Here is a 26928-nt window from a genome sequence, read left to right as displayed (position 1 = left end):
AGCTTACTGTGGGTAAGAATTGGATAATGGATGACATGTCCAGTTACTTTTTGAAACGCAAATTAATTTCAGGGCTTTTTTCCCTTTCCCCCCCAAGGGCAAACACGTTCAGGAAATTTTGGAGTGAAACTGCAAATCTTAACGCAAGCAGCTATATATGACCACTAAAAACAACTGGAAATTATATTTTCAAGATGCATTTTACTCAAACTGACAATTCAAGTAAGTATTTTTTGAGTGAGCTGCATTTTACACAGTTATGCATAATTTTCTGTTAAAATTGGGTAATTACAATACAGCTAACTAGGCGAATAACACACACACCGCTAGTAAAGAAGAAAATAAGTTACTTACCTGTAACTATAGTTCTCCAGTATTGTAATCTTTCATAGATTCACATGCTTGAATCATTCTCCGTCGTCAAGATGGGAGTCCCCGGTACCTTAGAAAAGACAATGTCCCCAAAGACATAATAAGCATAAAATTAAAACTCTACATTTTAGTAATCTATCCAAGTCCTTATGCAAAAAGGACCAAACTTGAGCCTCAGCCAATCAGAGTGCCCCGCCCTCTAGAACCCTCCTGAGAGAAGCTCCAGGACCTGAGATTTTCTAAGCACTAGTGCGCATGTTAAAGGTTGAACAAAAGACATTGAAGGTGAGCTTCCCCCAGGAGGCGGGTGGGTCACATGTGAATCTATGAAAGATTCCAATACTGGAGAACTATAGTTACAGGTAAGTAACTTATTTTCTTATTTCAATATTGGAACTTTCATAGATTAACATGCTTGAATCAGACTATAAAGCAGTATTCGGAGCACATCGCACTTGCCTTTACATCATTCAAATTAATGAGAGATCACTGAGCTATCTAACAACATGAAAGCATTACATTCTATAAAGATAGTATTATGTATTTGTATATGTATTTAAAGGTATATACAAATGAAACATATAAAGATCAAACCATGCAATGTGCGTAGCAAAAGGAAGGATGGTGGGAGGTAAAGTGAGCTCATAGTTACTGAACAGATGTCGCAGGACTGCCTGACCAACCGCCACATCTCTTAGGGATGGCATCCATACTGTAGTGCTTCTTAAACTTGCAAGTACTCTTCCGGGTGGCTGCTCTGCAAATGTCCTGCAGGGGGTACACCTGCAAACAGTGCCAAGGACGCTGAGACAGATCTCAGAGTGTGCCCTTACCAAAGAGTGTAAAGACTTACCAGCTGCTTGATGGAAAAAGTTTATAGCAGCTACTATCCACCTGGCTATATTCTGCCTGGAAAGGGCCTGTCCATTCCTCGGGGCACTATACGTGATGAATGATTGAGTAGTCTTTCTAAAATGCTTAGTTCTTTCCAGGTAAAATTTGAGATTTCTTTTGATGTCCAACGAGTGCAGAGCTCTTTCTGGGTTCGGAAAGAATGATTTCAAAATCAATGGTTCATTAATATGAAAGTCTGATGGCACCTTTGGAACAAACTTGGGGTTCGTATCACTCTATCCTGTTTAAATTGAAGGTAAGGCTCTTGAATGTTCAATGTCTGGATCTCACTGACCCGCTTAGAAGAAGTAAGGGCTAGCAAAAGAGCTACTTTCCACGATAAGTGCTTTGAATCCGCTCTGTGCATCGGTTCAAATGGGTGTTTCATAAGCTGAGAGAACTGTGTTGAGTTGACAAGACGGTGGAGGAGGCCTTACTGGTGGAAAAACTCGAAAGAGTCCTTTGAGGAATTGCTTGACCAATCTAGAAGAGCAAAGAGATGGCGATGTCGGCGAACATCTGAAGCGAGATATAGCTGCCAAATGCACCCTAATGGATGCATGCGCCAAGCCCATTGATGCCAGATGGAGGAGATAAGGCAATATTCGCTCCGGTGGAGACAGCAGCGGAACAATCTGCTCCTCTGACACCACAAACAAAACGTTTTCCATTTTGAAGAGTATGATTTGTTGGTGCTATCTGCTCTGGCTTTAGAAAGAATATCCTGACATTCAGGGTGAATATTTAAATGGGTGAACTCATTGTGTTCAGGAGCCAGCCCGTGAATTTGAGTGATCTGGGGTCTGGATGTAAAACCTGACCCTCGTCAAGAGCTGCGGTGAAATATTCAATGGAATGTGGTCTGTCTCCGAGCAGGAGGAGTTCCGAGAACCAATGTTGGCGAGGCCAAAACTGAGCAATCAGGATGAGCCTGCAATGCTCTCTTTTGATCTTTGCAAGTACTCTTGAGATCAGGGGAATGTGCGGAAAAGCATAGGCAAATATTACGCACCATGCCATCGAAAACTCATTCCCCCAAGAGCCCAGATGGTGAACACAACTTAAATAAAAGCGGCATTTGGTGTTCTGCAGAGTTGCAAAGAGATCCAGTTTGGGTTTCCCCCACCTCCTGAAGACTTGGTCGAGCACCTCCTGGTTCAGCTCCCATTACTGACAGGAGAACGTCAGCCTTCTGAAAGTGTCTGCTGTCTCGTTCTGCCTTCCTGGCAGATGTTCCGCTCGTAGACAAATGCCATTCCGAATGGCCCAGTTCCAAATAGTCTGCGATTCTCGAGATAGGCGAAGAGATTTAATTCCCCCTTGCTTGTTTAAATAATGCATTGCTGCAGTACTGTCTGTTCTTAGGAGAACCGCTGGGTGTCTTATTCTTGGGAGGAAAGCCTGCAGGGCCAGGAAAAGAGCTCTAAACTCCAGGAAATTGATGTGATATTTCTGGAAGGAGTTGCTCTGCTTTCCGCTGATCTGAAGTTCTTGAAGATATGCTCCCCACCCCTATAGCGAGGCATCCATGGTAATGATTAACTGAGAACGAGGAGATAGGAAAAGAAGATCGACTTCGATGTTTAACTGGTCTTTCCACCAGTGGAGCGCTTGAATAATTCGAAGCGTTAATGTGATTAAATCGTTGAATGAGCCCTCTTTCCGTATCCTTTGAAGATCTAGTTCCTCCTGCAGGGGACGCATTCTCAGTCAACTAAAGGGGACTAACAGTATGTAAGAAGACATCATCCCCAGAAGCGGCTTGTAGGTGCGCACTGAAAGTTTTTTTCTTTGTACTCTGTTAGATAAACGAGTCTCGCTTGCCTCTCCATCGAAGGAAAAGCCCAATCTCTGATGGTGTCGATTTTTGCCCCTAAAAGTTTGTCACTCTTGTTGGCAATATGTTCGACTTGTTCAGATTCAGAGTGAGGCCCAACTCGTTAAATAATGCTATGCAAGTCCTTGTTGAGTTGTGATCTTCCTGATACGACCGCAGGTTCTAGAGGTTGGGGAACTCTGATTGGCTGAGGCTCAAGTTTGGTCCTTTTTGCATAAGGTCTTCAATAGATTACTAAAATGTAGAGTTATAATGTTATGCTTACTATGTCTTTGGGGACATTGTCTTTTCTAAGGTACCTACGATTCCCATCTCGACGACGGGGAATGATTCAAGCATGTGAATCTATGAAAGTTCCAATACTGGAGTAAATGAGATGTCCATGCAACGTACATACATGCAATTTATAATACTACAACAGCCACAGGCGTCCGGGGGGGAGGGAGGGTGCATGTGAATCTACAGCACTACATGCCACTAACAGATGTCTACTGGGTAAGTAACATTTTCCGTCCAGTGGCATGTGTAGCTGTAGATACATGCTTTGCATAGACTGTAAAGCAGTCCGCTCCCTAAAATAAGCGGTGGCTAGAATGTAGGAGTTGTAGTAGTCTGAAGTAGTGTTCTAACCACTGCTTGTCCAACATTTGCTTGCTGGCGAGATAATACATCCACACAGTAGTGTTCAGTAAATGTGTGTGGTGTAGACCATGTGGCTGCTTTACATGTGTCTGCCATTGGTATATTTCCTAAGAATGCCATTGAAGCCCCTTTTTTCCTAGTGCAATGAGCTTAAGGATTTACTGGTAACTGTCTTAGCTTTAAGATAGCAGGTTTGTATGCATTTGATTATCCATCGTGCTAATCCGTTTCTGGAAATGGGATTACCTTTGTGAGGTTGTTGAAAAGCCACAAAATGTTGCTTGGATTTTCTGAAATCTTTTATTCTGTCTGTGTGGTACATGAGAGCTCTTTTCTGAATCTGGCTGTGGAAAAAAAGACTGGCAATTCCACTGACTGATATGAAAAGGTGAAACCACCTTTGGTAGGAATTTGGGGTTTGTCCTAAAAACTATTTTGTTTTTGTGAATATGAAAGAAAGGTTTCCTCTAAAGTGAATGTTTGAATTTCACTAACTCTACTTAAAGAAGTGATTGCTACCAAAAAAGCAACCTTCCATGATAAAAATTGAAGGGAGCAAGAATGATGGGTTCAAAAGGTGACCCCATAAGTCTGGCAAGTACAATATTAAGATTCCACACAGGGGCTGGTGGAGTTCTAGGTGAAATAACCCTTTTAAGACCCTTCATAAAAGCCTTTATAACAGGAATCCTAAACAGGGAAGTATGTTGTCTGTTTTGGAGGTAAGCAGCTATTGATGTTAAATGGATTCTAATAGAGGAATATGCAAGGTTGTAAATATAACAAATAGCAAACAATATCCTGTAGTGATGCTTTAAGTGGGTCAATGTTTTTAGCTGATAATAGTAGACAAAACGCTTTAATTTTGCTGTATAACATTGTCTAGTTGTGGGTTTGCGTGCTTCTTTTAGAATATCATTCTGATGTAAGTTGTAAGTAGCCAAACTATGACTTCAGGAGCCAAATTGCCAGGATGAATATACTGGGATTTGGATATCTGATTTGACCTCTCCTTTGTGTCAACAGGTCCGGTCTGTTTGGTAGTTTGTGACGTGGTACTTACAGACAGATCCAATAGTGTTGTGTACCAATGTTGACATGCCAGCGTTGGAGCTATGATTATCATGGTGAGTGAGGTTTGCTTCATCTTTTTGCCAGAAATGGAATTAGTGGGAGAGGTGGAAAAGTGTAAGCAAACATCCATAGAGCATTGCCATTGGATTGGAGGTATGGGTAACTGATTGCAAAGCTTTGGCATTTTTCATTTTCTTTTGTGGCGAAAAGGTCTATTTCTGGTGTTCCCCACATTTGGAAGTCTCGTTGAATCACCTGTGGGTGAATCTCCCAATTCATGTACTTGTTGCGTTTTGCTTAAGAAGTCCACTAGTTAATTGTGTATCCCCGGAAAATACTCTGCCACTAATTGAATGCAATTGTGAATTGCCCATTCCAAATTGTCGGTGCTAGAAGGGACAATTGTGATGAATGTGTCCCCCCTATTTTTGCAGATAACACATTGTGGTCATTTTGTCTGTCCTCATTCATACTATTTTGTGTGTAATTTGTGTCTGAAAAGCTTTGAGTGCTAGGAATACTGCTAGTAATTCCAAGTGGTTTATGTGATAAGTTTGTCAGATTGAGTCCCACTCCCCTTGTATAGTGAGGTTGTTGAGATGAGCTTCCCAACCTATCATTGATGCATCTGTTGTGATTTTGGTCTAAGGCACAGGGTCCTGAAAGGGCTGCCCTTTTGATAGGTTGTTGCAATTCCACCATTGCAGAGAGCCGTGAGTTTGGCAGTCCAACACTAGATCCTGAATTTGACCGGGTGCCTGAGACCATTGTTAGAGTGGTCTCATGGAGTCTGTCATTGGGTACTGTTGCGATGCATGAAGCCATCATTAATAATCATTTCATGACTAACTTTACTGTATAAGTGTGGTTGCACTGTAGTTGCGATATGAGATTGTGAAATACTTGAATCCTGACTGGGTTTGGGTATGCCAATGCTGATTGAGTGTTTAGAATTGCTCCTAAATACATTTGTATCTGTGATGGCTGCAGGTGAGATTTTTGGTAATTGATGGTGAATCCTAGATTGTGTAGGATGTTTATGGTGTATTGAGTATGTTGTTGACAAATTTTAAGTGTACTAGCTTTTATAAGCCCGTAGTAGAGATATGGGAAGACGTGTGTGTTGTCTCCTGAAGAATGCTGCAACAACATTTGGTGCTGTTACCCCAAATGGAATCACTTTGAACTGGTAGTGCTTTTCTGCTTCAACGAATCTTAGATACATTTGATGTGCTGATGTATGGGAATGTGGAAATAAGCATCCTTGAGATTTAATAAGCAAGACCTCAAGGATGCAGTTTTTGTAATAGGGGAATGACGTCCTGTAGAGTTATCATATGGAAGTGTTATGACAGTATGTATAGATTTAGGGGTCTGAGACCCAAGATTGGTCTGAGAGCATCATCTTTCTTTGGTATGAAGAAGTATAGCAAGTATACTCCAGATCCTTGTTGGGATAACGGTACTGTTTCTATGGCTCCTTTGAGCAGTAGTGATTGTACCTCTTGTTTTAATAGACTGAGATGCTCCTGAGTAAGTGTGTGTGAACAAGGAGGAATGTTTGGTGGCATGGAAATGAGTTCTAGACAGTAACCATGTTGTATAATTTAGAGAACTCACCGATCTGTAGTGATGTTGTGCCACTGTGGATAGAATTTTACCAGTCTTCCTCCAACAGGAGATATGTGCTCCGTGGAATGGTGAGAAAGTCACTGTTTATTTGATTGAGAGGAATCTCTGGAAGTGGACGGTTTACCCCTTCCTCTATTGCTGGATCCTCTATAGGAGCCTATAAACGATCCTTTGGTGTAGAAGCGTGAGGATTGTTTTTGTTGGGAAGTTGCTGTTTCTGAAGCTGATGGTTTGAAACCCCCTCTAAACTGTGATCTACAAAAAATACCTCTGCTGGGTGTGGTATGTAACATACCCATTGCTTTGACTGTTTCAGAATCTTTTTTAAGTTAATCTATAGTTGTGTCAACCTCAGGGCCAAATAGATGTTGTTTGTCAAAGGACATATTTAACACCGCCTGTTGTATTACCAGTTTGAACCCTGAACATCTTAACCAGGCTAATCTCCTAATAAGCACGCTGGTGTTGATTGATCTAGCTGCTGTATCAACTGCATCCCTAGCAGATCTAATAATATTATTAGATATTGCTTGCCCTTCAGTTACTATCTGTTGTCCCCTCTTCTGGTGTTCTGGAGGGAGGTACTGCAATAGTTCTTCCATTACATCCTAGTGGGCCCTATCATACCTAGCCAAAAGAGCCTGTGAGCTGGCTATCCTCCAATGATTTACAGCTTTCTTACTCTCCTTGTCTGGAGTAGGGACATCTCCTGTGGACTGACTGTTGGTCCTTTTTCTTTCTGTGCCAACTACAATGGAGTCAGGTGGTAACTGAGTTTTTATAAACACTGGGTCCAAGGGTGCAGATTTATATTTTTTACCTGCTCTAGGAGTGATAATTCTGGCCTTTACGAGTTCCTCAAAAATATCAGAAGCATGACTGAGTGTTCCTGGAAGCATTGGAAGACATTGATATTGTTTGTGTGTAGACACTAGTGTGTCAAAAAGGAAATCTTGTTCTATCTGATCTGTATGTACCTGCACATTGTGATAGGCAGCAGCTCTGGCCACTACTTGATAGTATGCAGTAGTGTCTTCTGGTGGCAATGGTCCAGCAGGATGTAAGTCTGGATCATTTGGCAGAATGGGAATCCCAGGGATCTTTGTCCTGCTGGTCATCATTATGTGGATGTGTGTGGTGATAACTGTGCTTCATATGTGGGTGATGGTGGTGGAGGTGGCTGAAAAGAAGAACAGGAGAATGTGGTTGTGAAGGCGGTTTGTGTTTTGTAGCTTCTTCATACTGTTTATTCTCGGAGATCTTTTTTGATGGAGGTATATCCTTTAAAGTGCCTTCAAAAGTCAATTTCCTCTTAAGGGACATTGGAGGGGAAGCAATTATTCTTCCTGTGTCCTTTTGTAAGGTTATTTTTCGCTGTTTAGTGCCCATCACTTCTAAAATAGGTTTTATGTCCAAGGATTCAAGGGTAGAAGTAGTTTGCTTGCTAAAAGTGTCTTTTGACATCTAAAGGTTTGAGTGTGGAGTGCTTTGCTCAAACTGAAAACATTGGTGAGGATTTTTTCGGCTCTGAAGATGTCCCTTCAGATTTAGGCTTGATTCAGAGTCTGTTATGTCTATGATGAATGCATTTTAGTCTTTAATCTCCGTGCCGAACAAGAAGGTTAGTCATCTGGACTTACCTTTCAGATCAGACCATGGCCAGGACAGGAACCTGCCCAAAAAGCAACATGGACACATCAAGTTTTCCCACTGAAAACAGCCTTTTTTGCAAATTGCGTAGCTGTGGATTTTGAGCCCCAACTATGTCAGCACCTATGGAAACCTAACAAACTTACACATTTCTGAAAATTAGACTCTTAGGGGAATCCAGGATGGGGTGATGTGGTGCTCTCCCCAGAGGATTTTTTTTTTTTTTTTTAACCCGGAATCCCTTACATATCAAACTTTGAGAAAAAAAAAAAAAAACACCACATTTTTCTCACATTTCTGTGATGCAAGGTGCTGTAATCTGCAGGGAGTCACACACTTCCTTTCACCCAGCATTCCTCCAACTTTCCTGATAAAAATAGTACATCGCTTTGAGTAGGCCTAGTGCTCTTGACAGGAAACCCCCTAAATTGCAACTTGGATACATCAGAATTTTTCTTCCACTCAAAACTGTCCCAATGTTTTGGCCATAGCGGTGGCACGCCTAGAGAAACTTCGCAAACCTACACATTTTTGAAAACTAGACACTTAGGGGAGTATAGGGGCGTGACTTACACAGATCTCACTAGGTCATTTCACTAAGTCCTTGCAAACACTGGTTAATCCCTTGCGGCGAACAGGCACCACAGACGTAACCATTACATCCAGGTACCAGCCCTCGGGGAAAGCGCTCCCCTTCCACCCTGACCCCCCCCCACCCCCCCCAGTGACATCCAATGACATCAGCACGCAATCGTGTGCTGACCTCATCCGAGGTCATCTCCCATCAGTGCGATGCGGAAGAGAAATGCTCAGCCAACAGACCTGGGAAGATAGTTTTTTCAAAATAAGAGGGTAGGGGTATGGTCATACCCCCACCCCAAATAAATGGGGCCAAAGTTATTCTGCCCACCAGTGGGCAGATAGGGCAATTACCACCGATCCACACCCCGAGGGAGGCAAGAAGTCTACTAGATGCCAGCGAAAAAAAAAAAAAAAAAAATAGTGGGTTGGTGGCTACCAACCAGTATGGGCCTGGTTATGCCCCCACACCAACTAAAGGGGGTAACAGACACATCTGAATACTAAGCATTTGAGGTTTGCAAAGGATTCTGGGTAACAGAACCTGGCAAGAGCCCCTCAAGTCACCGCCATCTTGGTTTCCCTAGGTGTCTAGTTTTAAAAAGAAATGCGCAGGTTTCTCCAGGTGCTGGCTGAGCTAGAGGCCAAAATCTACAGCGAGGCACTTTGCAAAAAACACGTTGGATTTCAATGTAAAAATGTGATGTGTCCATGTTGTGTTTCCTGCCACGAGCATGAGGCCTACCCACGCAACTGAGGTACCATTTTTATCAGGAGACGTGGGCGAACACAGAATAGCAAAACAAGTATTATTGCCTCTGGTCTTTCTCTACATTTTTTCCTTCCAAATGTAAGACAGTATGTAAAAAATACATCTATTTGAGAAATGCCCTGTAATTCACATGCTAGTATGGGCACCCCAGATTTCAGAGATGTGCAAATAACCACTGATTCTCAACACCTTATGTGCCCATTTTGGAAATACAAAGGTTTTCTTGATACCTATTTTTCACTCTTTATATTTTAGTAAATGAATTGCTGTATACCCGGTATCGAATGAAAACCCACTGCAAAATGCGGCTCCTTTATAGGCTCTGGGTACCCAGGGTTCTTGGTGAACCTACAAGCCCTATATATCCCTGCAAACAGGAGAGTCCACCAAACGCAACGGTATATTGCTTTCAAAAGTCTGACATCGCAGGAAAAGGTTACAGAGTAAAACGTTGAGAAAAGTAGCTGTTTTTTTTCACCTCAATTTCAATATTTGTTTTTATTTCAGCTGTTATTTTCTGTAGGAAACCCTTGTAAGATCTACACAAATTACCCCTTACCGAATTCAGAATTTCGTCTACGTTTCAGAAATGTTTAGCTGTCTGGGATCCAGCATTGGTTTCAAACCCATTTCTGTCTCTAACTGGAAGGAGGGTGAAAGCCCAATTTTTATTTTTTAGTAAAAATGGGGTATGTTCCAATAAAATCTCAAAATTGTGTTGAAAAACGGGGTTTTCTGATTCAAGAGTGCCTGTTTCTGAAAGCTGGGAAGATGGTGGTTTTAGCACCGCAAATCCTTTGTTGATGCCACTGTCAGGGAAAAAAAACACAAGCCCTTTTTTTGGTTTTTTTTTTTTTTAAACGAAATGTTCGCTATATTTTGGCTAATTTCTTGGTCTTCTTCAGGGGAACCCACAAAGTCTGGGTACCTCTAGAATCCCTAGGATGTTGGGAAAAAAGGATGCAAATTTGGCGTGGGTTGCTTATGTGGATAAAAAGTTATGAGGGCCTAAGCGTGAACTGGCCCGAACAGCCAAAAAAAGTCTTGCCATCTGAGGGGGAAAAGGTCTGGCAGCGAAGGAGTTAAAAAAAAAAAAAAAAAAAAAAAAACATTTACCTCATATTTTTGTGATGGAACGTTTTGGAATCTGCAGGGAGCCACATATTTCCAACCATCCTGAGTTTCCACTTGTGCCCAATAAGAACGTCGCCCCACTTGTGTGGGTGAGCCATGAGATCATGACAAAAAAAAAAAGACCTGAAAGCGCTTCATTGAGAGAAGCAGTACGAGTAGCTGGGGTATTCTGGGACATGCAGAGGTGGCCACCCATGCAAAGCAAGGAATCCGATTATTGAAAACTAGGAAACAAGGAGATTCCAGGGTAGCGTGCCTCACGTCGATACCATAAAGGTTTCTTAACCACAATGCCATGCAAACCTCAAACTATGGCAGAAATCATGTATTTTCCTTAGAAATCTGTTATGGAAACTAACTTCTGGAATGGGCAAGAATCCACAAAAATCCTACCACCTAGGTTTACCCTACTTGTGTCAAAGACTAATGGGCCATGCAGTGGGGGACATCATGGGCTCATGCACAGGAAGGGCACCTCACCCACAAAAATACTGCATAAACAGTCTCTGGTGTCTATTGGGCTTTCTGCTCCCCTGGGGTCAAGTTGGCCCTTTGGTGGTGGGGACATGGCCAAGCTCATGGTGGGCAGCCCCCACCCTTATGTTGTTTTCCCTGGTGTCTAGTGGGCTTTCTGTCCCAGGGTGGTGGGGGCAGATTGGAGGTAATTATCCTATGTGCCCTCTAGAGGGGACAGTAAGACTGTCACCATATTTTTAGAGGGCAGTGGGACCCTGATCATGCCCATTGTGGGCAGCTCCGACCCCTATATATATATATTTATTTTTTTACCATGGCGTATAGAGGGAAGTGATGTAATCAATTATGCAATTTAACATGGCAACTAATGCAACGTGAGGTCATAAGTAGTGCATGGCGGGGCAAAAGTTATAGTTAGCTCAGTAAACTAGAAGTATTGAATGTAAATTTTTGTTTTGAAACATTAGTTTTTTAATATTTATTTCAACATCTAACACTAACCATTATTTTTTTTTAGTCAACTTCTATGTTATTTTTTTTTTAAACATAAGATTATTATACCAAACTATAACATCACTTTAATCTTTAGTTTTTCCTGTTAATGTCTGGGGCTTTTTCATCATATTCATACAATTATCCCACTGAGCATAGATTTTTACCATAAACAGCGGTGGTCTGGCCATAGGGCCCGACATCTGGCCACATCTTGCAAGCAACTTGCCTCTATACAAGGTCAAAGGCCGTGTGTGGCTGGGGGATATGGCTATACCTGCACACAACCCCTCCACCTAACTCACCCTCCCCACCCCGCTACAGGCTCTCAACACCACAGAGGCGCACAAGCCTAAGGTTGTGCAAGGCTATTCCCACCCCACAAGTATATTTATTGTTTTTTTCCCCCCAGGTTACCACAGTATTACAAACAGGCATCGCTTTCATGGTGTAGCAGGAGCATTCAAGCTTACTTTTTATGGTACCACAAGACTCCATCAAGATCAACTAGATATATCTGTTTTTTAACCCCCTTCATAGCCACCACAAGCACATATCAAAAACGTCTGAATAGAGATATAGATACCTAGATAGATCTACAAATGCCTACTGATATAAACTATCTATACAGATATCTACAAATAAGTATCTAGATCTATAAACACAAACTCCTACAAGAGTCATTGCTTACACTGTTCCCAGCATACAACTGATGAGCATGGGCAAGAAGAATACAGTTACTACAAGAGTGGAAGAGACAATTGACAAAAGGTAATAAGCACAAGTACCCAGTCATACAAAACAAAACACATACATAAATTATAGCATGCTTCTACATACCTTTTTCATTGATATGCAACAAGAGAGGTCATGGTATATTATGGGCACGAAGTCCTTGGAAAGATGCACATCAAATTCCACATAAGCAGCCCCCTACAACAAAAACACAAACATTTAATCAGTGTTTACTCTTTCATCACACATAGCCGAGAATCTTGCTAACAGCCCAGCCAGGGGGAAACAGAAAATACTGCAGTTTTGAACTTAAAAAGGGTCCTTACACAGGCAAGTCACACTATAAGCCAATCCTCTTTCACTTCTAATGTCAGCAACATTCTAACTTCAGTTTCACTGGATTTTATTGCAGCAAGACTGATAGGAGGTATATGCTCATATGAGAATGATGTAATGGAGGAATATTAAGGACTACAAGTACCTCAGTCTGTAACATACATCCTTTTAATCTACTGTCCTATGTCCTCTCATTATCAAATGTTATGCTACAAGAATGAGAGGGCGCCATATGTACATACACGAGTTATCCACAAATGTTGGAAGGGCTCTCTTGCAAAAATGCATATAATTAATACATACAAAAGGCATGAGTACACTTGGTGGCTGCCCTACAGTTTACCAATAATGGTTCTTGCCTTTGAAGAATTGATGCTGCTGGATATCTGGTAGAAGCGGCACAAAGCCAGTCATGGTTTGGAATAGCACAACCAACAACAGACTAGGCATGTATTGTATGCCTTCCTAACACCGGTTGACTAGAATAGTCGTAAATAAGTATCAAAACAACAGGATACAACGGTAGTGCATGAGCCACATAAAGACTGTGCAAAGCCTCACCAGTAAGGAACACAAGAAGGTGCACTTCCCGGCTTTTATAAAAGTGAAAACACCTTTGATATAAAGAAAACTGTACAATTCCCATGTGTCCTTGAACAAAATGACTTGAACCACAAGGCTTCTTCTGAAAGTTATGGCGAAGAAAAGGCTGATTTCTCTAGGAACAGAGATCCAAACAAAAGGGAATCCCTGGTTCAACAAACTGAAGTTAAAAACAAGTGAAGACCAAAAAGAAAAGAGGTAGATACGACTACAGAAATGTTTTGACTTGTTTTATTAATGAGTACCCACTATGCTTGTTAAAAAGTGCTTTTCCCTGTGCCCAGTACCCACTAGACATGACCAAGGGCAATGTAACTGGGTACTTAATTTTGGGTGCAAGATGTGGCAGAAGGCCATGCCTACCAGGTACTGGGGGTAAGCTTACACTACTTAATGAACAAGAATATAGTTACCATCATGTGTACGAGGAAACTGAGGTTATTATATGGTGTGGTTGTGCAGTGTAGTGCACTTAACAACCCATTTAGGGCCAGTAGGTTTCACCTGTAAAACCCGCAACTCAATCCAGGGTAGATGTGGCACTAAGCAGCCAGGCTTACACAGCGGATCTAGTGAGTAACATTTAAACAGCACCAAAAAAAACAATTAAGATGACGTTGATGCAACACTTAAGAAAGATGACACTATTTATTTAAAAAAACCTGTATTTTACATAAATCTAGACATCACAAAGAAAAAGATCCACTTGAGGGAACCGGAGATATGGATTTTATATGCAATAATAAATCAAAGCATTTTCACTCAACCGCGACACTTAAAAACTTTTTGAACGAAAGCTGGGTAAGCGTCATGCAATCGGTTAGAAGTAGAACTCCAGCAAGGAGCAAAGTCGGGGACCAGCAAGGCCCGTAGAAATAGTTACCTCCAGAGAAGCAGCAGTCTTCAAGCAGTTCCATGCACTTTATCTGTGTTGTAATGGATTCATATGGAGAAGTCCTGATGCAAGGGATATGTATGCCTAATATGCTCCAGGGATGCTGGGAATGCGGTGCGGTTGATTGCGGTTTTCCTCCAGGTGCTCCTTGGTCACCAAAGATGGTGCGGGGCTCCTGATTGCAGGGCTGATGTCCCACAAGGTCCTCTTTCGCCTGGCTGAAGTCCAGTCACTACTAGGTTACCGGTCACAAAACACTGCAGTTAAATGCCAATCCTTCCTGGGACGATAACGCATCTCCTGATTATCTCAGCAGCTCTCCAACAACACTACCAGACTCAGCAAACTCCGGCGCAACTCTGTGCATCATGTCTTGGTCCTTGGTGCTGCAGGGAGGTGGTGGTGGTGGTAGCTACTTGAAGACTTTGGGCTACCAACATGCCACGGCAGGCTTCTTCAGCTTTGCTGGGCTCTTGGAGATGGCTTCTCCCTTGAGCAGGACACGGCAGGCACAGTCCCTTCCTTCGCTAGCTACCAGGTGCAACTGACTTCTCTCCTGTACCCAGTTCCAGCCTGTATGTAGAAACAAAAGAGTGCCCTTCTCCTATGTTTTACCCATTTGCTGTTCAAAGGCGGCTTCTTCTTTGAAACTCACCTTTATTGGCTAACACCCTTGTGGCTTTCTGCATGGGGGAGGTAATACCTCTCTCGCATGCAGGCCCCTGTTGTGTCCTTTCCTGGGAGTCTTAAGCACTTCGCCCCAGAAGGGCAGAAAGCTGCCTGTAGTGAAAGTCTCATATACATCAGTCAACAAGCACTGTAAACCTTGGTCAACTGAAGTGGCAACTTTTAAAGTTGCAATTTGCCCACCAGTGAAATTAAATTCGATTTAACCATAAACTCTGATTTAATTGAGTAATTCCTTCGATATCAAACATTGCCAGCCTTAGTATTCCCCATTCAGAAGATAAAAGAGCTGGGGTGCCAGCCTGTAACTGTACTTTTGAATGTGGTTACTAACATTTTCACAGTAAAAACGACAATTTAGGATTTTTACTGCTGGCACATGTAAAAGTACCTATTTATACCATACAGAACCCTTCCTTAATGCTCATTAGGCCTGCCATAGGGGTGGCTTACATACATTAAAAGGGAATGTGTGGGCTTCGCCATTACTTTAAGTGGCAACGTTGAGTTAGCAATTGTAAACTGCTCTTCCAGTCTGCAATGGCAGAATGGGAGCCATGTTTTACCTTCTGGTACACGTTTGGAGAGCACAACTACAGCTGCAGTCTATGAAGACACCCCAACCTACAAGCCCTGGGTACCCCTGGCACCATATACTAGGGACTTCTCAGGTTATGCCAATTGGGGGCCAGCCAATAAAAAATACACCATTTTAAGGCCAGGGCACACACTAAGTCCTTTTTAGCTGGGTATTTCAGAACCATTACATCACACTAGTACCTAGTAGTCAAAACTAGGGCAAAAAGTCAGGGAAAACCTGCACAAAACCTGGTTCCTTACAATCTGACAATACTCATAGTGCTTAGCTCTTTCCCATTATCAACTTGAGAGTATCGCTGCCCCAAGTGACAGGACAGAAATTTCTCTTATGACTGTTTTATTAAGAAGCTCTCCCAAACTGGTATCAATTCACGCGGATGTGAAACCTCACAGTTTCTCTTCAAGTAGATAAAAAGTAAACCAAGTGGAGAAAGATTTCTAAACAATAACTGGCACAGGGAAAGTTTGGAGTCACTTAAAATTAGCCTATCCTACTTGCATATACTGGATGATGCTATTCAATATGTGGATTCATTCCACAACATCAAGCAGGTAGCAGGAACAATGCAGCATCTGGTAGTTTAGTACTAGGTCACACAACCTCACAGGACATTTTTGCATGGGTTCGGGAAGAAGATTTTGCAGTGTGGAATTTACTATATGCAGTAGCCCAGGTAGCTGTCAGGTGCATATCTGACAGGGGCTTAGAAAATACCTCCATCATCATCTTAGTCCTAGTAAAGTGAATGGTAACATTGTATGAACGTTAGGCTGCATACAGTGGGGGCAGATCAGCCTATTACTATTAGGCCGATCTGTCCTGGGGGGGGGGGGCAGAAAAAACTGTGTGTGTGTTCTGATGAAGGGGACAGCTCCTTGGGCAAAGGTCGCTCCCCATGGGGTCACATTACTGTTGGCCATTTCTGCCCCCCTTGAGGGGAAGCCCACTAGATGCCTGGGAATAAAAAAAAAAGTGGGGTGGTGGCTACCAACCAGTATGGCAATGGTTATGCCCCTACCTCAACTGAAGGAGGTAACAGGCTTTCAGCTCTCCCCCCCAAACACTAAAAGATCTTATCTCAACAACAAGCAAGAGTACATTTGATTTTTTTGGGGGTTTGGTTTTACATTTGGGCCACGAGAGCTTGTCTAACTCTCAAAATGATCCCACTTGGAAGGTGAGGGCTGTACTTTTTGGACTTTGGGATGCTGCCATGTAGAAAAATCTACGAGACAAAGACACATCTGAAAACTAAACATGTGGTCCAAGGTGGTGTGCTTCACATGCACCCTGCACCATTTTCTTACCCACAATGCCCTGCAAACCTCCAACTGTGCTTCAAATCACACCTTTTCCCCACATTTTTGTGATGGAATCTTCCGAAATCTGAAGGAATCCACAAAATTCCTACCACCCAGCACTGTCGCATCTATATCAATAAAAATTCTGTCCCACTTGTCAGCCTAAATTTATTTATTTTTTTCAAACTGCCCTTTTGGACCCACTTTGGTTCCCCCTCAATTTCAACATGTTTTTTAGGCTCTTCTCTGTCGCAGGCACTTGGCCCACCTACATATATGATTTATCATTTTTATCGGGAGATTGAGGGGAATGTTGAGTGGTAGGAAATTTGTGCTGGTGCAGTGTTCCCACACAGAAATGTGGGGAAAATATGACTTTTTAGCTAAATTTGAAGTTTGTTGAGGATTATGGGTAAGAAAACACTGGGGGATCCATGCAAGTCACACCTCCCAGGACTACCTCGGGTGTCTAGTTTTCAGAAATATCTGGTTTTGGTAGGTTTCCCTGGATGGCTGCTGAGCCCAGGACCAAAAACGCAGATTCCCTCCCCACCCCTGCAAAAACAGGTAGTTTTGTTTTCATAATTTTTATGTTTCCACGTAGTGTTTTGGGGCATTTCCTGTCACGGGCACTAGGCCTACCCATACAAGTGAGGGACCATTTTCATCAGGAGATGTAGGAGAAATGCTGGGAAGAACAAAGTTTGTGGCTCCCCTCAGATTCCAGAACTTTGCAGCACCAAAATGTGAGGGAAAAGTGTTTTTTTTTGCCAAATTGACGTTTGCTAAGAATTCTGGGTAACAGAACCTGGTGGGAGTGCCTCAAGTTACCACATCCTGGGTTCCCCTAGGTGTCTAGTTTTCAGAAAGGTTTGCTAGGTTTTCTGAGGTGCCGGATGAGCTAGAGGCCAAAATCCTCAGCTAGGCACTTTGCAAAAAACAGGTGCGTTTTCTTTGGGAAAATGTGATGTGTCCATGTTGCGTTTTGGGGCGTTTCCTGCTGCGGGCACTAGGCCTACCAACACAACTGAGGTATCATTTTTATCGGGAGACTTGGGGGAATGCTGGGTGGAAGGAAATGTGTGGCTCCTCTCAGATTTCAGAACTTTCTATCACTGAAATGAGAGGAAAAAGTTTTTTTGGGCCACATTTTAAGGTTTGCAAAGAATTCTGGGGAACAGAACCTGGTGAGAGCCCCACAAGTCACTGTATTCGGAATTCCCCTAGGTGTCTAGTTTTAAAAAATGTGTAGGTTTGCTAGGTTTCCCTTGGTGCCGGCTAATCTAGAGGCCAAAATCCACAGCTAGGCACTTTCGAGAAAACACTTCAGATTTCACGTTTTTTCATTGATGTGTCCATGTTGCATTTCCTGTCGCGGGCATTAGGCCTACCCACACAAGTGAGGTACCATTTTTATCGTGAGACTTGGGGGAAATGCAAAATAGAATAACCAGTGTTATTGCCCCTTGTCTTTCTCTACATTTTTTCCTTTCAAATGTAAGACAGTGAGTAAAAAAAGACGTTTATTTGAGAAATGCCCTGTAATTCACATGCTAATATGTGGACCCCAGAATTCAGAGCTGTGCAAATGACCACTGCTTCTCAACGCCTTATCTTGTGCCCATTTTGGAAATACCTAGGTTTCCTTGATACCTATTTTTCACTCTTTATATTTCACCAAATAAATTGCTGCATACCCGGTATACAATGAATAACCACTGCAAGGTGCAGCTCCTTTATTGGCTATGGATACCTAGGTTTCTTGATGAACCTGCAAGCACTATATATCCCCGCAACCAGAAGAGTCCAGCAGACTTAACGGTATATTGCTTTAAAAATCTGCCTTAGCTGGAAAAAGAAATGGAAGTTTTTTTTATTTTTTTTATTTTAGCTGTTACTTTGTGTCCAAAAACCTTGCAGGATCTACACAAATGACCCCTTGCTGAATTCAGAATGTTGTCTACTTTTCAGAAATGTTTAGCTGTCCGGGATCCAGCATTGGTTTCACACCTATTTCTGTCAATAACTGGAAGGAGGCTAAAAGCACAAAAATAGTAAAAATGGGGTATGTCTCAGTAAAATGCCAAAATTGTGTTGAAAAATGTGGTTTTCTGATTCAAGTCTGCCTGTTCCTGAAAGCTGGGAAGATGGTCATTTTAGCACTGCAAACCCTTTGTCGATGCCATTTTCAGGGATAAAAAATAAAAATAAAAATAAAAAAAACACACACACACACACACAAGCTTTCTTCTGCAGACCTCCACCCCCCCCACCATTTAAAAAAAAACAAATGTAGCTGTATTTTGGCTAATTTCTTGGTCTCCTCCAGGGTGTTGTGTAGCCATTTTGGTTATAGCTTCATACACATAATTTTAGCAAACTAGGCCTTCTGCTGTTATTATTTTAACAATAGCCACATTTGCGGTCTTGTTTTATTTTCCCTGTGTAGCTGTTCTTTGCCTAGGCCAGCACTGCATTTGTAAACAAGACATTTCTTTCACTCTGTGCTTTTCTCAAGGCTGCAGTAAGATAGGTTGCCAGCAAACGTGGTATGCTCTGTCTCTAATGTTCACAGAAACATACACTCTTACGTGGGGATCCTTACTTGGAACATCAGCTGTTTTTTAAAATAAAAACACTACTTTGACCCATGTACGTTAGCGGGAGATTCCTGTCAGATGACCACGACTGTATGCTGATTGCCGAGTGCTTCGCTGCGGCTGCTTATATAGACTACAGGCCTCTTGCTCAGGTATGAGGGATGCCGTCTTCCCAGGGGAACCTGAAGGGCAAAATTAAAGCTCAACATGTTGTGCTCTAACATAGCCTAGGTAAGAGCTATTTTAATGATTTTAGTGACAATAGGTGTAAGGAAATGCCTCCTTGGCATGGTTGCCCCCTGACTTTTTGCCTTTGCTGATGCTATGTTTACAATTGAAAGTGTGCTGAGGCCTGCTAACCAGGCCCCAGCACCAGTGTTCTTTCCCTAACCTGTACTTTTGTAACCACAATTGGCAGACCCTGGCATCCAGATAAGTCCCTTGTAACTGGTACTTCTAGTACCAAGGGCCCTGATGCCAAGGAAGGTCTCTAAGGGCTGCAGCATGTCTTATGCCACCCTGGAGACCTCTCACTCAGCACAGACACACTGCTTGCCAGCTTGTGTGTGCTAGTGAGAACAAAACGAGTAAGTCGACATGGCACTCCCCTCAGGGTGCCATGCCAGCCTCTCACTGCCTATGCAAGTATAGGTCAGTCACCCCTCTAGCAGGCCTTACAGCCCTAAGGCAGGGTGCACTATACCATAGGTGAGGGTACCAGTGCATGAGCATGGTACCCCTACAGTGTCTAAACAAAACCTTAGACATTGTAAGTGCAGGGTAGCCATAAGAGTATATGGTCTGGGAGTTTGTCAAACACGAACTCCACAGCACCATAAAGGCTACACTGAAAACTGGGAAGTTTGGTATCAAACTTCTCAGCACAATAAATGCACACTGATGCCAGTGTACATTTTATTGCAAAATACACCCCAGAGGGCACCTTAGAGGTGCCCCCTGAAACTTAACCGACTGTCTGTGTAGGCTGACTAGTTCCAGCAGCCTGCCACACTAGAGACATGTTGCTGGCCTCATGGGGAGAGTGCCTTTGTCACTCTGAGGCCAGTAACAAAGCCTGCACTGGGTGGAGATGCTAACACCTCCCCCAGGCAGGAGCTGTAACACCTGGCGGTGAGCCTCAAAGGCTCACCCCTTTGTCACAGCCCAGCAGGGCACTCCAGCTTAGTGGAGTTGCCCGCCCCCTCCGGCCACGGCCCCCACTTTTGGCGGCAAGGCTGGAGGGAACAAAGAAAGCAACAAGGAGGAGTCACTGGCCAGTCAGGACAGCCCCTAAGGTGTCCTGAGCTGAGGTGACTAACTTTTAGAAATCCTCCATCTTGCAGATGGAGGATTCCCCCAATAGGGTTAGGATTGTGACCCCCTCCCCTTGGGAGGAGGCGCAAAGAGGGTGTACCCACCCTCAGGGCTAGTAGCCATTGGCTACTAACCCCCCAGACCTAAACACGCCCTTAAATTTAGTATTTAAGGGCTACCCTGAACCCTAGAAAATTAGATTCCTGCAACAACAACAAGAAGAAGGACTGCCTAGCTGAAAACCCCTGCAGAGGAAGACCAGAAGACAACAACTGCCTTGGCTCCAGAAACTCACCGGCCTGTCTCCTGCCTTCCAAAGAACTCTGCTCCAGCGACGCCTTCCAAAGGGACCAGCGACCTCTGAATCCTCTGAGGACTGCCCTGCTTCGACGACGACAAGAAACTCCCGAGGACAGCGGACCTGCTCCAAAAAGACTGCAACTTTGTTTCCAGAAGCAGCTTTAAAGAACCCTGCAATCTCCCCGCAAGAAGCGTGAGACTTGCAACACTGCACCCGGCGACCCCGACTCGGCTGGTGGAGAACCAACACCTCAGGGAGGACCCCCGGACTACTCTACGACTGAGTACCAAAACCTGTCCCCCCTGAGCCCCCACAGCGCCGCCTGCAGAGGGAATCCTGAGGCTTCCCCTGACCGCGACTCTCTGAAACCTAAGTCCCGACGCCTGGAAAAGACCCTGCACCCGCAGCCCCCAGGACCTGAAGGACCGGACTTTCACTGCAGAAGTGACCCCCAGGAGTCCCTCTCCCTTGCCCAAGTGGAGGTTTCCCCGAGGAAGCCCCCCCTTGCCTGCCTGCAGCGCTGAAGAGATCCCTTGATCTCTCATTGACTTCCATTACGAACCCGACGCTTGTTCTTACACTGCACCCGGCCGCCCCCGCGCCGCTGAGGGTGAAATTTCTGTGTGGGCTTGTGTCCCCCCCGGTGCCCTACAAAACCCCCCTGGTCTGCCCTCCGAAGACGCGGGTACTTACCTGCAAGCAGACCGGAACCGGGGCACCCCCTTCTCTCCATTCTAGCCTATGCGTTTTGGGCACCACTTTGAACTCTGCACCTGACCGGCCCTGAGCTGCTGGTGTGGTGACTTTGGGGTTGCTCTGAACCAACAACGGTGGGCTACCTTGGACCAAGAACTGAACCCTGTAAGTGTCTTACTTACCTGGTAAAACTAACCAAAACTTACCTCCCCCAGGAACTGTGAAAATTGCACTAAGTGTCCACTTTTGAAATAGCTATTTGTGAATAACTTGAAAAGTATACATGCAATTGAAATGATTCAAAGTTCCTAATGTACTTACCTGCAATACCTTTCAAACAAGATATTACATGTTAAATTTGAACCTGTGGTTCATAAAATAAACTAAGAAAAGATATTTTTCTATACAAAACCTATTGGCTGGATTTGTCTCTGAGTGTGTGTACCTCATTTATTGTCTATGTGTATGTACAACAAATGCTTAACACTACTCCTTGGATAAGCCTACTGCTCGACCACACTACCACAAAATAGAGCATTAGTATTATCTCTTTTTACCACTATTTTACCTCTAAGGGGAACCCTTGGACTCTGTGCATGCTATTCCTTACTTTGAAATAGCACATAGAGAGCCAACTTCCTACAATAGGGTAGTGTTATTTTTATGCTTCACTCTCCTTGTCACAATTTTAATCCTGTCATGCTTCATCGTCCTAGTTATCGCAGTACATGCTTTATTATCTAAGATGCAGTTACTTCAATAAACCTTATTGAACTATATTCTGCCTCTCATTGTCCTTGTATATGTGAGACTAATGTAACTGAGAGAAACGGATGAGATCTGAGTGACCACGATTTCCCTGAGGAGTCAACTGTGGCATGCGCTTGGTTGCCCAATCATCCCTGCTCTTGGGTAGTAATGAGGCACTGTTAGTTAGTCGGAACAAAACCCGGATTAGGTCAGCAGGTGTCACCTGTAGTGGGTTCAGACTCAGTCCCCCACAGTGCAAATGATTCTGACACCCAAATCCAGTAGTCTCATTAGAATAATGAGAGCCTACGCAATGAGGGGAACCCACAAACTCTTGGTACTCTAGAATCCCCAAAATGTTGAAAAAAAAAAAACAAGGATGCAAGTTTGGTGTGGATAGCTTATGTGGACAAACATTTATGAGGGCCTAAGTGCGCACTACCCCAAATAGCCAAAAAAGGCTTGGCACCTGAGGTGGGGGAAAGGACTGGCAGTGAAGGGGTTAATACACGCACTACTCAGAGCGAACTTTAGAGGTGCCCCTTGAAAACCTACTACCTCCTAGCATGGGCACCGACTGGGAAAACCAGTACAGCCACCTTAGACAGAGCTCTGGCCCATGAGGTGAGAGCTAATGCTCTCAAGGGCTCAGAACAAAAGCCTGCTCTGGGCAGAGGTGTGAACACCTCTCCCAGGCAGGATGGATATTCCAGGGTGGGGAGCTTCAAAGGCCTTGCCACCTTTGAAATGTGACCCAGGGCTCTCCAAATGTTAGAGCTTGCAGACCCCAAGTTCCTTACCCCAAATTTGGTGGTAGGAAAATTAATTATATTAGAAGGTGTTCCCACTTCATACCATTCCCACCCCTAGGGTGGACCAGTTGAAGTGGAAACTTCCTTTTAAATTCTTCCATCTGATATACGGCCGGGGAAATGTTGCAGTTGTTGGAAGGTGCCGGAGAAACTATGGTGCAGAGCAGAGTCGTTACAGTGTCAGTTCCTGGAGGGTCCAGTTGCAGTTCCAGTGGTCAGAAGATGACGTGACCAATGCAGAGGAGTCCTGCTGGAATTTTGCGAATCTGAGGAGCCACCCAAGAGAGAGACCCTAAATAGCCCAAAAGAGGGATCGGTCACCTAGCATGCAGACCACCTATCAGGAGGGGACTGTGATGTCACTTGCCTGTCCTGGCCACTCAGATGTTCTCAGAGGTCTCTGCCCATCTTGGATTCAAGATGGCAGAATCAAGTGGCCACCTGAAGGAGCTCTGGACACCACCCCTGGGGTGGTGACGGACAGGGAAGTGGGTTATTCCCCTTTCAATTGTCCAGTTTTGTGCCAGAGCAGGGACTGAGGGGGGGGGGGGGGGAGGGGGGTAGAGGGGGTTTCAGGGGTGTGTGTGTGTGCGCGCGCATATATATGGAAAATGTCACTTACCCAGTGTACATCTGTTCGTGGCATTAGTCGCTGCAGATGATTCACATGCTGTGCACATCCCGCCATCTGGTGTTGGGCTCGGAGTGTTACAAGTTGTTTTTCTTCAAAGAAGTCTTTTCGAGTCACGAGACCGAGGGACTCCTCCCATTTCGGCTCCATTGCGCATGGGCATCGACTCCATCTTAGATTGTTTTCCCCGCAGAGGGTGAGGTAGGAGTTGTGTATGCTAGTAATAGTGCCCATGCAATGGAGTAATGTACATAATGTAGTTTAAAGTAATATATTTACAAATATACAGATGTTCAGGATCAACTTCTAAACGGCTACAGGCTCCCGGGGAGGCGGGCGGGCGCATGTGAATCTGCAGCGACTAATGCCACGAACAGATGTACACTGGGTAAGTGCCATTTTCCGTTCGATGGCATGTGTAGCTGCAGATACACATGCTGTGCATAGACTAGTAAGCAGTTATCTCCCCAAAAGCGGTGGTTCAGCCTGTAGGAGTTGAAGTTGTTTGAAACAATGTTCGTAGTACTGCTTGGCCTACTGTGGCTTGCTGTGCCGTTAGCACATCTACACAGTAGTGCTTGGTAAATGTATGAGGCGTAGACCATGTAGCTGCCTTACATATTTCGGTCATTGGAATATTTCCTAGAAAGGCCATGGTAGCACCTTTCTTTCTAGTCGAGCGTGCCTTTGGTGTAATAGGCAGTTCTCTTTTTGCTTTAAGATAACAGGTTTGAATGCACGTAACTATCCATCTAGCAATGCCTTGTTTAGAAATTGGATTTCCTGTATGAGGTTTTTGGAAAGCAATAAATAATTGTTTTGTTTTTCGAATTTGTTTTGTTCTGTCAATGTAGTACATTAACGCTCTTTTGATGTCTAATGTATGTAGTGCTCTTTCAGCTACAGAGTCTGGCTGTGGGAAGAACACTGGTAATTCTACTGTTTGATTTAAGTGGAACGGTGATATGACTTTTGGTAAAAAAAATTGATTTGTCCGTAGAACTACTTTATGCTTGTGTATTTGAATAAATGGTTCTTGTATGGTGAATGCTTGAATCTCACTTACTCTTCTAAAAGATGTGATGGCAATTAAAAATGCAACTTTCCATGTTAAGTATTGCATTTCACAAGAGTGCATAGGTTCGAAAGGTGGACCCATGAGTCGTGTTAAGACAATGTTGAGGTTCCATGAAGGAACTGGTGGTGTTCTTGGTGGTATAATTCTCTTTAGACCCTCCATAAATGCTTTTATGACTGGTATCCTAAATAGAGAAGTTGAGTGCGTAATTTGCAGGTAAGCTGAAATTGCTGTAAGATGTATCTTAATGGAAGAAAAAGCTAGCTTTGACTTTTGCAGATGTAGTAAGTATCCTACGAGGTCTTTGGCAGATGCGTGTAAGGGTTGAATTTGATTATTATGGCAGTAATAAACAAATCTTTTCCACTTATTTGCATAGCAATGTCTAGTGGTAGGTTTCCTAGCTTGTTTTATGACCTCCATACATTCATGTGTAAGGTCTAAGTGTCCGAATTCTAGGACTTCTGGAGCCAGATTGCTAGATTCAGCGATGCTGGATTTGGGTGTCTGATCTGTTGTTTGTGTTGCGTTAACAGATCTGGTATGTTTGGTAGTTTGACATGAGGCACTACTGAAAGGTCTAGTAGTGTTGTGTACCAAGGTTGTCTTGCCCATGTTGGCGCTATTAGTATGAGTTTGTTTTGACTCAGCTTGTTTACTAGATATGGAAGGAGTGGGAGAGGGGGAAAGCGTAAGCAAATATCCCTGACCAACTCATCCATAATTCATTGCCCTGAGACTGATCTTGTGGGTACCTGGATGCGAAGTTTTGGCATTTTGCGTTTTCCTTTGTTGCAAATAGATCTATTTGTGGTGTTCCCCAACTCTGGAAGTAAGTATTCAGTATTTGGGGGTGAATCTCCCATTCGTGGATCTGTTGATGATCCCGAGAGAGATTGTCTGCTAACTGATTCTGAATTCCTGGAATAAATTGTGCTATTAGGCGAATGTGGTTGTGAATCGCCCAATGCCATATTTTTTGTGCCAGGAGACACAACTGTGTTGAGTGTGTCCCTCCCTGTTTGTTTAGTTAATACATAGTTGTCATATTGTCTGTTTTGACAAGAATGTGTTTGTGGCTTATTATGGGTTGAAATGCTTTCAGCACTAGAAATACTGCCAATAGTTCTAAGTGATTTATGTGAAACTGTTTTTGGTGAGTGTCCAATTGTCCTTGGATGCTGTATTGATTGAGGTGTGCTCCCCACCCTATCATGGAGGCATCTGTTGTTATTACATATTGTGGCACTGGGTCTTGGAAAGGCCGCCCTTTGTTTAAATTTATACTGTTCCACCATTGAAGCGAGGTGTATGTTTGGCGGTCTACCAACACCAGATCTAGAAGTTGACCTCGTGCCTGTGACCACTGTGATGCTAGGCACTGTTGTAAGGGCCGCATGTGCAACCTTGCATTTGGGACAATGGCTATGCATGAAGACATCATGCCTAGGAGTTTCATCACCATTTTGACTTGTATTTTTTGTTTTGGATACATGGCCTGTATTATATTGTGAAATGCCTGAACCCTTTGTGGACTTGGAGTGGCAATCCCTTTTGCTGTGTTGATTTTCGCCCCTAAGTATTGCTGTGTTTGACACGGTATAAGGTGTGACTTTGTGTAGTTGATTGAGAAACCTAGTTTGTGTAGTGTTTCTATGACATACTTTGTGTGCTGTGAACACTTTTCTAGTGTGTTGGTTTTGATTAACCAATCGTCTAGGTACGGGAACACATGTATTTGCTGCCTTCTGATATGTGCAGCTACGACTGCCAGGCACTTTGTAAAAACTATTGGCGCAGTTGTTATTCCGAATGGCAACACCTTGAATTGGTAATGTATCCCTTGGAATACAAACCTTAAGTACTTTCTGTGTGAAGGATGTATCGGTATATGGAAATATGCATCCTTTAGGTCTAGTGTTGTCATGTAGTCTTGTTGTTTGAGTAGTGGGATTACGTCTTGTAATGTCACCATGTGAAAGTGATCTGATTTGATGTAGGTATTTAATGTTCGGAGATCTAATATAGGTCTC

General features: G+C 43.5%; 1 protein-coding gene across 5 annotated transcripts in view; it reads right to left on the bottom strand.

The window, feature by feature from the left end:
• GPCPD1 (glycerophosphocholine phosphodiesterase 1) overlaps positions 1-26928 on the bottom strand; it is a 741593-nt gene that overhangs the window by 268350 nt on the left and 446315 nt on the right. For all 5 annotated transcript variants that reach the window (XM_069234162.1, XM_069234166.1, XM_069234163.1 and 2 more), the window contains exon 12: positions 12396-12488. In XM_069234162.1, coding sequence (XP_069090263.1) covers positions 12396-12488 — 93 coding nt within the window. The remainder of the gene's footprint in view (positions 1-12395; positions 12489-26928) is intronic.

Source organism: Pleurodeles waltl, chromosome 5 (assembly GCF_031143425.1).
Source record: "Pleurodeles waltl isolate 20211129_DDA chromosome 5, aPleWal1.hap1.20221129, whole genome shotgun sequence".
Lineage (NCBI taxonomy): Eukaryota > Metazoa > Chordata > Amphibia > Caudata > Salamandridae > Pleurodeles > Pleurodeles waltl.
This window is presented reverse-complemented; position numbering and strand designations above follow the sequence as displayed.